Raw genomic sequence first — 12,319 nt, 5'->3', positions numbered from 1 at the left:
TGTGTTTAACCTCTAAGTACTCGTGGTCTGTCTTGGTGAATGTTCCATGTGAACCTGAGAAAAATGTGTATTCTGCTGTGTTTGAATGAAGTGTTGCATGAATTTCAATTAAATCCACTTGTTTGATGGTGCGCTTTAATTTAACTGTGTCTTTCCTGATTTTCTGCCTTCCAGAATTGCTAATTACTCACGGAGGCAGGTGTTGATGGTCTCCAGCTGTGATAGTAGATTCATCTACTTCTCCTTACCGTTCTGTCAGTTTTTGCCTGTTGTATTTTACCACAGTTGTTATTCACATACACAGGAAGGATTGCTGTCTTCTTGGAGACTTGACCCCTTTATTTTTGCATATAGTCATACATCACTTAACAATGGGGATATCTTCTGAGAAATACGTTGTTAGGTGATTTCATCGTTGTGTGAACATCACAGAGTGCACTTCCACAGACCTAGAGGCTATAGCCTACTACACACCTAGGCTGTCTGGTACTAATCTTACAGGACCACCGTCATATGTGTGTTCTGTTGTTGACCAAAACGTCCTTACACAGTATGACTGTAATGCCCCTCTTTATCTCTGAAATTGTCCTTGCTCTGAAGTCTGCTTTGTCTGAAATTAATGTGACTATGCCAGCTTTCTTTTCTGTAGTCTTGGAGTGGGATATCTTTCTCCATCCCTTTACTTTTAATCTGTGTCTTTATATCTCAAGTGTGATTCTTGTAGACAACATAGAATTACGTGATATTTTATTATCCACTGTGACAGTTTTTCTTTCCCTTGTATTTAGACCATTGATGTTTAAAGTGATTACTGATATAGTTGGACTCATACCTACTATATTTTTTACTGTTTTTTTTTTTAAAGATTGACACCTGAGCTAACAACTGTTGCCAATCTTCTTTTCCTTTCTTTTTTTTTTTTAATTGCTTTTTCTCCCCAAATCTCCCCAGTACATAGTTGTATATTTTAGTTGTAGGTTCTTCTAGTTGTGGCATGTGGGACTCTCCCTCAACCTGGCCTGATGAGCGGTGCCATGTCCACGCCCAGGATCCGAACCAGGGAAACCCTGGACCGCTGAAGTGGAGCGCGTGAACTTAACCACTTGGCCACGGGGCAGCCCCACTATTTTCTATTTGTTGCTTTTGTTGTTTCTTTTTTGTCTTCCACCTTTCTTCTGCCTTTTTTGCCTTTTATTGAGCATTTTATCTGATTCCATTTTTTCTCCTCTCTTAGCATATCACTATATGCTAGTTTATATAGTTAGTTTACAACTAACCCGAGGCACTTTACTGGATGTGCAAGGTCCTCCAAACAGAGTATTCCAAGTCCTCTCTCCCTGTCCCTTATAACATTGCTGTCGTTCATTTCATTATCTATAAGCTGGGATTACGGAATACGTGGTTGCTATTATGACTTTGAACAAAGTGTTATCTGTCAGATTAAATAACAACAATAAAAACAAATGAATTTATTTTACTTTCATTTATTTCTTCTCTAACACCCTGCCTTTCTTTATTATTTACCTTCTTCCCGACGAATTTCTTTTAACATTTCTTACAAAGCAGGTCTACTGGTAATAGCTTCCCTCAGCTTTTGTCTGTCTCAGTAAGTCTTTATTTCTCCCCCACTTTTGAAGGATCATTTTGCTTGACACAATTCTAGTTGGGTGCTTTTTCTTTCAACACCTTAACTATTTCACATTTCACAAGACTCTTCCTGCTTGCATGGATTCTGAAAAGAAAACTGATTTCATTCTTATCCTTGTTTCTCTATAACTAAGGTTTTCTCTCCCTAGCCTCTTTCAAGATGTTCTCTTTGTCTTTGGTTTTTCTCCAGTTTGAATATGATATTTCTAGGCATGCATTTTTGGTTTTTATCTTGTTTGGTGATCTCTCAGCTTCCTGCGTCTGTGCTTTGGTGATTATCATTAATTTGGGAAAATCTCAGTCATCATTGCTTCACTTTTTTTTTCTGTTTCTTTCTATTCTTTTCTCCTTTGTGTATTCCTATTATGTGTATGTTACACCTTTTGTAATTGTCCCAAAGTTCCTGGATTCCTGTTCTTTCTTCTTCTTTTCATCTCTTTGCACTTCAGTCTGGAAGGTTCTGTTGACGTCTCCTCAAGCTCACTGCCTCTTCCCCGTACATTTCCACTGTATGGATGAGCCCCAAAGGAATTCTTCCTTTCTGTTTTCTTGTTTATCTGCCTTTTACTTCTTGCATTTCTCAGTTGGTTCTTTCTTAGAGTTTCCATCTCTGCTTGTATTATCTGTTCTTGCACGTTATCCACTATTTCCATTAGAGCCCTGGACATATTAATCACGGTTGCTTTACATTTCTGGTCTGATAATTCCAACATTTCTGCTACATCTGTATCAGGTTCTTGTGCTTGTCCTGTGTCTTCAAGCTGTGTTTGTAAGTCCTTTAGAATGCCTTTAGGTTTTGTTGAATGCTGGACATGGTGTACTGTGAGGAAGGGATGGAGGTAAACAGGCCTTTAAGCGTGAGCTTTTGTTTATCTCACTAGAGCTTAGTCTATTGGTTTTGGTTTTCAGAGGCTAAAATATTCTCCGGTATCCTTGCTGTTGTCTCCTGTGTCATCTCTGGGTTCTGTAGAGGCTTCTTAAATAAGGTTTGAAACATGCAGTTCTTCCAGTGTATTCCACTGTTATCACACAGGAGTCTTCCTGATGTAGTGGTGTGTTGTGGGTGGAGCAGACATGTTCTATAGTCCCTTGATTTGGTCTCAGTATTTTAATGAGCCTGTGTCCCAGGCTGTGACCGTCTTTGGTATAATAAGAAAGATATATGATCTTTGTCCCTGGTTCCTAGCAAAGATCCGCAAGCCCTTGGACCTTCTGAATGATAAGGGTGATAGGAGCATCTTCTGTCCTAATGAGGTGACTGTTTCCAGGCCCCTAGAGAGCTTCAGGATGGGGGCTGATCACTAGGAAGACCAAGGTTTGATCAGGGGCCTAGCACTTTCAGCCCAGCCCCCCACCTCTGGGGAGAGGAGAGGGGCTGGAGACTGAGTTAATCACCGACAGGCAATGGTTTAATCAGTCATACCTACATAAGGAAACTCCATGAAAACCCCTAAACCTCGGGGTTTAGAGGGATTCTGAGTTGCTAAACACAGCCAGGTGCTGGGAGGCTGTTGTATCTGGAGGGTGTGATGGAAGCTCCCTGCTTCCCCCTGCCCGCCTTGCCTGTGCATCCTTTCCAATTGGCTGTTCCTGAGTTGTATCTTTTACAATAAACTGGTAGTAATAAGTGAAGTGCGTTTCTTAGTTCTGATAGTTAGTCTAGCCAATTAACAAACATGAGAGCTTGTCCAGGGAACCTCCGTGTTTGGAGTCAGCCATCCAGGAATCTGTGTAGCCTGGACCCCACATTTGTAGCTGGCATCTGACATGGGGGCATCTTGTGGGACTGAGTCCTTAAACTGTGGAGTCTGATGTTGACTCTGGTTAGTTAGTGTTAGAATTGAATTGTAGGCCACCTAGTTGGTGTTAGAGAGTTGGAGAAGTGGTGTTGGAAAATGCACCACATATTTGTTTAAGGAGGAAAAAATAACCTGTGAACCTCACAAGTGTTTCTGAATCCCCTCTAACCCTCAACTTAGGTCCGGCAGAAAGGGTGGAGGGGACTCAGCTGGCTGTTTCCCTTCCCGCACGCCGGTTAGGCGCTGGTGAAATCCCAGTCTGTTCGGTTCTGGTGGAACAGTCTTTCGGGGACAGGCCTTGTTAAGAAGAACAGATACTGTGGGCATATTTCAAAATGGCTGTTTTTCTGTCTCTCTTTCCAATTTTGGAGACAGCGGTTTGCCCTGTGACCTCAATTCTTTGAGAGATTTAAGAGGAGTCATTGATTTTGATAGCTTTTTTCTGGCGAGGATGGGAATGTCACCTTCTAAGCTCCTTACGTGCTGGATGAGAACCCAGAGGTCTCTGACTCCAGTTTGTAATGTTCGTGATGTGTTGGGGACAACCCTGTATTCTTCTTGAGCAGAGAAAACCCTTCTTCCCTCCCATGTGTCTCCTTTACTTTCACCCAGAACACTTCACTTCTGACACTTCTGGTCACCAAATGTGTGAGAGTTTTTCCCCATGACAAGCAATTCCCCGTGACACCAGCTGGGTGTCCTACAACTTAACTCCATCCTAACATTATCTACCTTGAGAGAGCGTCAGATCCACAGCTTACGGGCTCAGTCCCACGAGACTGTTCCCACCCCAGTTCACATGCCAATCACATGTACTAGGTCCCCAGCTTCCTCACAACTTCTTTCTCACTTGGCTACAAATCACATGTTCCCACAGCTGTCTCCTTAGATTTGATTAAGTTGCTAGAGTGGCTCACAGAACTCAGGGAAACACTTCCTGACATTTACCAGTTTACTCGTGCATATGATTAAAGATACAGATGAACAGGCAGATGAAGAGATATGTAGGGTGAGGTCGGGGCCAGGGTGTTCCTGTTGGGGTGCAGCACCCTCGTGGTACATGGATGTGTTCACCAACCTGGAAACTCTCCGAATCCTCACGTAGGCATGATCAATTATTAACTCCATTTCCAGCCCCTCTCCTCTCCCTGGAGGATGAGGGCAGAGTTGAAAATTCCAAGCTTCTAATCATGGCTTGTTCTTTCTGTTGACTGGCCCCCATCCAGGAGCCCAACCAGAGTCTCCTCATTAGGACAAAAGATGCTCCTCCTGCTCTTATCACTTAGGAATTTACAAGGGTTTTAGGAGCCCTGTGTCAGGAGCCTGGGGCAGAGACTAATATATTTTTTCTATTATCTGACTGCTGACAACTTTAAAGCCTTCCCCTCCTGCTTCCCCTTGTGCCCCACATTTGTACATGGTACTAAGGCGGCCTGACTGCTCACTCCTTTGGTCCTGGCAAGAGATTCAGTCGACGAAAGCCCCCACTGTGTGTAAACTCAGCCTAGCCCACCCCCTCACCTCCGTAAAAACCCAGGCAGGCTCCTCTCCTGCTCTTTCAGGGCACTTCCCCCCTGCTTGAGAGGCCTGCCCGCCCTCCCCTGAGACTGTCACGGAAGGAACAAGCCCTTTCGTACATTCCTGGTAGGTGTGTTAGTCTCCACTACTCAACCAAACCTTGGGTTGGGTCCAGGGGTCCACCTGGCCCTGCAGGTTATAGAAAGGTAATATAGTACATGTATTCTAATACACTTTGCCTATTCTCTCCATAAATCCTCCAGATCTTTTCCTATCAGTACCCTTTGTTTTTAAAAAGTACACATGATGATGAATTTATGTAACCCATTCTTTCTAAATAGACACTTGGTTTGTTACCAATTTTTGCTGCCAAAACCATGAATGAAAACTCAGATTGCGGTGACAGGGCAAATAAACATATACAAATTATGTTCTTTTCCAACCTGAATTACTTCTTAAAATTTTTATCATCAAATATATTCAGAAAAGAATGTGCAAAATGTTCTGTGGTAAGCTTTAGTGATAACAATATAAAGATCCTTGGAATCGTCAAGATTCATAAATGGCCTGTGGGCAGTGGTGAGTCCCCTGACGTGCCTGGCCCTGACTCACCTCTGACCCGCCCTGAAGGTGACCACTGTCTTGACCTTTCGAAATTCTTCACAGCTTTACCATCTATTATTTTTCACTAAGCAGTGTTCTTTCAGTTTTACCTCCTTTGACTTTTCCACAAATGAGTATTAATGGAATTGCATTGACAAGACTTTCCCGTGGTTTCTTTGCCTCAGTATTCACACGTGCTGGCGTCGGAGGCCTGGGGCCTGCCCTGGGGCTGTGGGGTTCAAACCTCCCACGAGAGCCAGGCGCGCGGAGCCCACGGGACCCGTTGAAGACCCCAGTGAGCAGGGACCGGGGTGGCGGCGGGAGGATGTCTGCACGCTGGTGATAGTCAAAGATCAAACGGAGCCAGGCTCATTGTGACGTATGGTGAGGTCCCTTTGAAGTGTCTGTGTGCGTGAGGAAGGGTCACAGTTCTGGGCGTGGCCTCGGGGCCTCGTGGTTCAATGCAGCGTCCTTGCAGGGGACAGGTTCTGGCCCGCGGCCAAGGCAAGGTCGGCTCAAAGACTTGCCCCCTGCCTGCTGTCACTCAGGCACGAGGGGGCGGGGCCTTGTGAACTGTCCAATCAGGGGAGTCGCCGGAAACGTACGTGGGGGCGACACTCGGATAACGGCGTGGACGGTGTGGACTGTGTGCTGGTCCGTGGTCGCTCCGGTCGCGTAGCTGGTCGCCCGTTGCTGCCTTCAGAAGCCTCAGGTGGCTCTGCCGCGTACTCTGTCGCTGTGACCTGCACTGGCCGCGGTAGTCGGAGGGTGACCGGCTGGGGACCCCAGAAACCGGAAAATGGTGAGTGTGCGGGCCGGGTGGCGGGGGACAGAGCGGAGGGCCGGTCGGAACGGCGGTGGCGGCTTGGGCTCCCGGCGGTCAGCTCCGGGGCTGCGGCCGAGGGGGCGGAGGCGCGGCACGCAGCCGGGACCCCTGTCCTCGCCGTCACCGCGCCGCCTCTCCCTACACGGTGCGGGGCCCGCGGGAGGGTCCGCAGGACGGTTGGGCCTGGGTCCCCGGGGTCCATGCGCGGAGGGGCTGCGGTCTGTGGGGTCCCCAGGGCCTCCTTTCTCCTCGGAGGGGACCCGTTTTCTCCTGAGTTTTCTAAATGTTTGGGGAGCAGAGTCTTAAATCCGCAAACCTCCCTAGCTCTTCCCAGGAGTGACAATAAATCCCTGAATTTCCAGATCTTTCCCCGCATTCCCGAACGCCATCTTCTCCTCTCCGGTTCACAGCAGCGTTATTAACTGTTTGTTCTCCGTGGTGCATTTCAGACTGCGCATTATGTTGATTATCATTCATCCACAGAGCCCTGGATGGCTCTGTCTAACGGTTTGATTTATTTATTTTTCTTGTCTGTGGTTATTTTACGTGAGAGGAGGGTAGAGAATAACCACCTGGAACCACGATGTGTGAAATCCTGTGCCTCCCCCGGGATCTTTCTGGGCACTGGCATCTTAGGGGAAGCCCTTGGGTGCAGGTTTCTGTGTGATCTGTCCTGTCAGAACGGCCCCTCCCTCAGTTTGTGACTTTATTCACTTTCTTTAAGTCTCAGTTTTCTAATAAGTGTATTTAACCCATAGATCTTGAGAGAGATAATAAAATATTTCCAAAGAAAACAAAGAGATGATTTTCAGGAAAAAGAAAACATTCCATTGTTACATCCCATTTATTAGAATGTTTGTTTGCTTTTTTCTTCCCATGAGCAGGCGTAGTGACCTCTGAGCGCTGTCCTTTTCTTCTGGGCGATTTCAGATATTGGGGCTTAGCCTGCCACCTAGAAGTATCTTCGGTTATGGTTCTTTTCCAAACAATTTCTTGCCCTGGAAATAATTATTAACAGACGAGTTTACTTTCTGAAGGGAGTAGATATTTGTGGATTTTGTTCTTGAGCTAGAAAAATGCCTTATAATTTTTTTCCATCTTTAGTCATAAGCGCTGAATTTGAATGATTTTGAACGATTGTTCTACCACTGGGTTTGTCACTTTTAAAATATCAATGGTGTTCCAGAGCCACTCCAGTGAGGAGCAGAGACCTATGGTCAGTATTTCTAAGCTGCGGCCCCCTTGGACCTGCAGAGGGAAGGACTTGAAGGCCCAGCTGTCCTTCCTGGGGAGCCTCCCCCTGCAGGTGTCCTACTGCTCACACCCCCATGGAAGGAGCCTTTGTCCTGAGAGGAGCTGCAGAGCCCTGGAAAGCTGGGGGTGCAGGTGCTCGTGGGGTGGGGAGTGACACCCTTTCTGAGTTGTGGTTCCTTAAGCCTGGACATTTTAATGGTATGTCTGAGTTCTGCACCCACACTGTAGGTGCACTGAGTGTAATCTGTGCACATTGAGAAAGTCTGTGAAGATCACGTGTTCCATCCTGTGAACAAAGGGTTCATGAATTTGGAGTTCCTGTGGGTCAGAAGCTTAAACTGAATCTGGCTGAGAGTTTCCTCACTTGTGAGGATGGGAGCCTGTGGGAGGCAGTGCCTCCATGCTCACAGGAGAGGGGGAGGGTGTGTGGGGCTCCCAGAGTCCATTCCTGTGGCTGCTCAGGTGCCCTCCCCTCCCTCACCAGGGACTGGTCCACTCTAAGGGCTGTATCCCAACGGGGGGAGTCTCGATGAAAAGCTTGTGAATGTGGGTTTTCCTTCTGTACTATGGGGAAGCAGGCTGTTTATTTCACCTGATTTTAGTATTTGCATTTCTTTCCTTGTATCCATTTTTATATCGTAGCTTTTTTTTTTTTTAAGATTTTTTAATTTTTCCTTTTTCTCCCAAATCCCCCCAGTATGTAATTGTATATTTTAGTTGTGGGTCCTTCTAGTTGTGGCATGTGGGACGCCGCCTCAAGCGGTGCCATGTCCACGCCCAGGATTCGAACTGGCAAAACCCTGGGCTGCCAATGCAGAGCACGCGAACTTAACCACTGGGCCACGGGACCGGCCCCAACATATTGCAGCTTTTAACTTTAGTTTTCCTTTGCAGTTTGTGGTATTATTTCCTGTGTGAGTGTGTAAGATTTTTAGTTCCTGGGCTTTAAAAATGTAAGTTGATTGAAAGATACAATGGACTTAAGTTTAAGGCAAGAAATTCTGGAACCAACCAGAATATTTGTTCCTTTTAGACAAGAGATCCTCAAGATATTAGATGCGTGTTTTTGAGCTCTCAGGTGGATTTTACATTTTTAGGTCAGTTTTTCTATGTGCATGTCCCCAGAGAGCTTTGACATTTTAAATGCTATAGTATTGTTAAGGCGTAAGATAAATGAATTCCTGTTTTAATTGATAGGAGGAAAACTACTCAAAACTTACATAAATCTTTGAAAATCTTAAAGCATTTCATGGGTTAGACCCAAATTCCTCCTGCGTTATAATGTGTTGCTTACTCCTGAAATATCCCCCGCAGTGAGAGAGAAGGAGAAACTACGATGCTGCTTGTGATTTTAGTTAGAAAGAAATTGGAAGTTTTTCATTTCATGTGGTTTAAACTCTTACAAGCATTAGTGTTTGAAGGATTAAATCTTAGAATGGTTTCCTATGTAGAAAAGTGAAAATTTAATAAGTTTAAAATTAAAATTTTAAAAGCAGAAGTAAATTAAAAATAAAAGCTATTAAATAGAAAAATATGGTTTGTAGAAATTCCTCAGTTTATTTTAAATAACGATGCATGTGAAAGTTAGCAAAAATTGGTCAGATAAGAGAGTCTACAGTGGACTCCCTGCCGGAACCTCCCAGTCCCTCCAGGGCTCGAGCTTCAGCCTCCTTCAGAGAACCAGTATGGACCGTTTCCTGAGCCTCCTGTCAGCATTGCTTTATATAAATGAAGCACTTGAGAATGCATATTTTTCTTACCCACTTTGTCCTTGTAGTGAGCAGTGAGACTCCACATTTTGGGTGACTGCTCACAGCCTAAACCTCACCCACCCTCTTCCCTTGTGCCCCCACCTGGACAAGCTGAGGAGAAGCCTGGGTATTCTCTCCTCTAGAGCAGGCAGGAGATTCCCACCACCCCAGCCCCTGCCTGTGTGCAGAGCTCTTGCCCCGCCCCCCCCCCAGGCCCAGTGAACCCCCAAGCCAAGCTCCATTCCTTGCTTTCTCAGCCCTGTCAGAGCTGCTTGCAAAGCTGGCCCGGCCCTCCCCTCCGACCTGTGTTACATGAGTCCTAAGCCTTTTCCTACCCTGTGTGTGTGCGTGCCACCCAGCATCAGTCTCAGCAAGGGAACCACCCCTCTGCAGGTGACCATAACAGTTGGCACCCTGAGCACCATGTCCAGACATGACCCCACCCGTGGGTCTGTCTTCTCTTTCTCTGACTTGCTCCTCTGCTCTGCTGCCTGGTGGCGGCATGCACTGTGGGCTGCTGCCTGCTGGGGAGCTCGTGCTGTGAGGTGCGCTGCCCCGTGTTGCATTGTTGACACACCAACCTCAGGTTGGCAGCTTTGAGAATTGCTAGGCATTTGAGAGCAGGACTATGGGATTGAGGCCCTTCTTAAATAGACCCTGGGTCAATATCTTTGTCAGGATTTATCTGTGTCAGAGTGAAGCTGTGACAGAGAGGCTATGTTGGCCCCAGTGTCTAGGGCACAGGTGGGAGAGGGGAAGTAGACCCTGTGTAGGAGGTGGGCCCATTGGGTAGTAGCTCCTGAAAGAGCAGTTATTTAAAGATATTCTCTATCTTTAGGAAGTGGGGGGGCCGGGTGCAACCATAGGTGGTGGGCTGAGTCCACACTCCTAATACCAGAGGGCTCCCCAGGCCCCTTCAGTACCTCTGCTACTGCCCCTGCCTCTACTGCCACAAAGATCCTGACCCTCGGGGTTATAGGGGACAACACCCTTGGCACCCCTGTGGCACAGGAAAAGCATTAGTTCAAATCCTACTTAAGCCCAGAGTCCTTAAACTTTATAAGACAATGAATCGTCATGGGGGAGGCCCCACCCCTGACGGCAGTGATTTGAGGCTCTCTGGAGGAAAAGATTCAGGAATACCAGGGTGAACAGGACATTCCCCCCTCTGAAGTATATCCAGTGACCAGAAAACAAAACAGGGAAAGATAAGAGGGAGGGAACAAAAGAAAAAATACTGAAACAGGTCCAAAATTTGGCCCAATTGGACATCTAAAATATACTAAGAGAATTTACATTCCAGAAAAGATGAAAAATAAATAAAATTTTAAAAAGGAAAAGATATGGAAGGGTGCTGCTCGGCTTTAGGCCTCTACAACACAGATTCTGAATTAATGTGACCATCTGCTGTAGTGCAGTAATTCACAAACCTTCATACAAATAATCGATACTAGGGTTCAGATTACAGTTGTACCTGGAGAGCCCACTAAATTTAAGCACGGTACCCCCAATAATCTTAGGGGAGTTAATGAATATAATATAGAGGACAGATAGCTATGTTTCACCTTAACCATGAGAGAACTATGGTCTTGCTAAATTCTCCAGGGTCATAGCACCCATTGTCTTAAAATATCCCATAGTGAGCTGGGAAGGTCCCAACCAATGAATTACACATTAAATTTTAATTTAGTCTTTGGCATTTTCAAATTATAGTGATAAAATGGGACCCCACAGACCTTCCTCCCCAGTTAAATTACTTAATATGGCCCAATGTAAATTAAACAAGGCCCTGAAGCGTTGAAAACCATCGTACAACACTTACTTAATGAAGAAGTGATTATCCTCCTTGCTGCTTTTAACATCCAGATTTGGCCTGTTCTTCAGTCTGGAAGAATGAACGACACCTCACAGTGGATTGCCGCAACCTGGAGGCTGTGGTCACACCAGATAAGCCCCGTACCCAGTCTCCAACATCATGGAAATTACTGACTCCACCCAGTCAGCAACTGGTAAACATTCTGCTGTCACAGATTCGGCTAAGTCTGTTCTGTCCAGTCCTGTGCCACAGCCTCTCAGCTGCACTTGGCCTTCCCCTCTGAAGGGACGTGATGCCCCTTTACTGGGTTACCGTCAGGGAACCTCACCACCATTGCCAGTGCACACAGCCTCTGCAGGCAGGGTCTGAACTGCATCGCCCTTGCTCCCGGAGCACAGGTGTGACATGACATTAACGACATCCTCTTCTGAGGCTATTCAGGGCATAAAAATATTGATGAAGAGAGCTCATAAAAAGGGGACGGCCCATTACCATATATATAATGTGAGGCTGTGGTGCTTTGCTTAAATTCCTAAAAGTTATTTGGTAACCTGGGGCCTGCTCCTTCCTTAACACAGTGAAGAAATAACTGTTGTCCCTCTCAGCACCCACAACATTGTCTGTACTCTCCCCTTAGTGCCATCAGAAACTGTTTCACAGTAGAGGCTTCAGTGACCTCCCCCCTTGCCTCCTGAAGTTACCTGGGATGGCCTTAAGTTGTCCATAGGCTTCTGATGCAGTTAACTGCCCTAGGCCACACACAGACTGTGTGCCATTAGAGCTGTAATTATCACTGCTTACAGTGGTGTCCTAAAAATAGATAGCCCTGAGTATGTGACCCCTTACTAGGCTACCCATTGTGCTTTGGGACCTGTAAATAGCCCTCCACGAGCTCAGCTCAGCTACTGAGACTCCCTAGAGACACGATGGAGTCAAACCTCGGCCCTCTGGGATATCCTACCTGCAGGAGGGGGTGGCCTTCCCTGTCCTCAGTCCCTTGCCTGATGCCATGGTTTTGAAGGACGTCACCCCTTTCCTAGAACCCCAGGCTCCCTGGGGAGCTCCTTAGGACTCCCTGAGTGAAAAGCAATGGGAATTCATGGAC

General features: G+C 46.3%; 1 protein-coding gene across 3 annotated transcripts in view; it reads left to right on the top strand.

The window, feature by feature from the left end:
* The window catches only part of LOC124251875 (zinc finger protein 791-like), a 43,145-nt gene that overhangs the window by 15,772 nt on the left and 15,054 nt on the right, over nucleotides 1-12,319 (top strand). The window contains exon 1 of one of the 3 annotated variants that reach the window (XM_046684801.1): nucleotides 6,186-6,369. The exons of the other annotated variants lie outside the window; for them this stretch is intronic. Coding sequence (XP_046540757.1) covers nucleotides 6,367-6,369 — 3 coding nt within the window. The 5' untranslated portion in view covers nucleotides 6,186-6,366. Of the gene's footprint in view, nucleotides 1-6,185; nucleotides 6,370-12,319 lie in introns of those variants that run through there. 3 annotated transcript variants of the gene reach the window in all.

The sequence above is a fragment of the Equus quagga genome, chromosome 14, assembly GCF_021613505.1.
Source record: "Equus quagga isolate Etosha38 chromosome 14, UCLA_HA_Equagga_1.0, whole genome shotgun sequence".
In the NCBI taxonomy this organism is placed as follows: domain Eukaryota; kingdom Metazoa; phylum Chordata; class Mammalia; order Perissodactyla; family Equidae; genus Equus; species Equus quagga.
The sequence above is the reverse complement of the archived record's forward strand: the minus strand, read 5'-3'. Positions and strand labels throughout refer to the sequence as shown.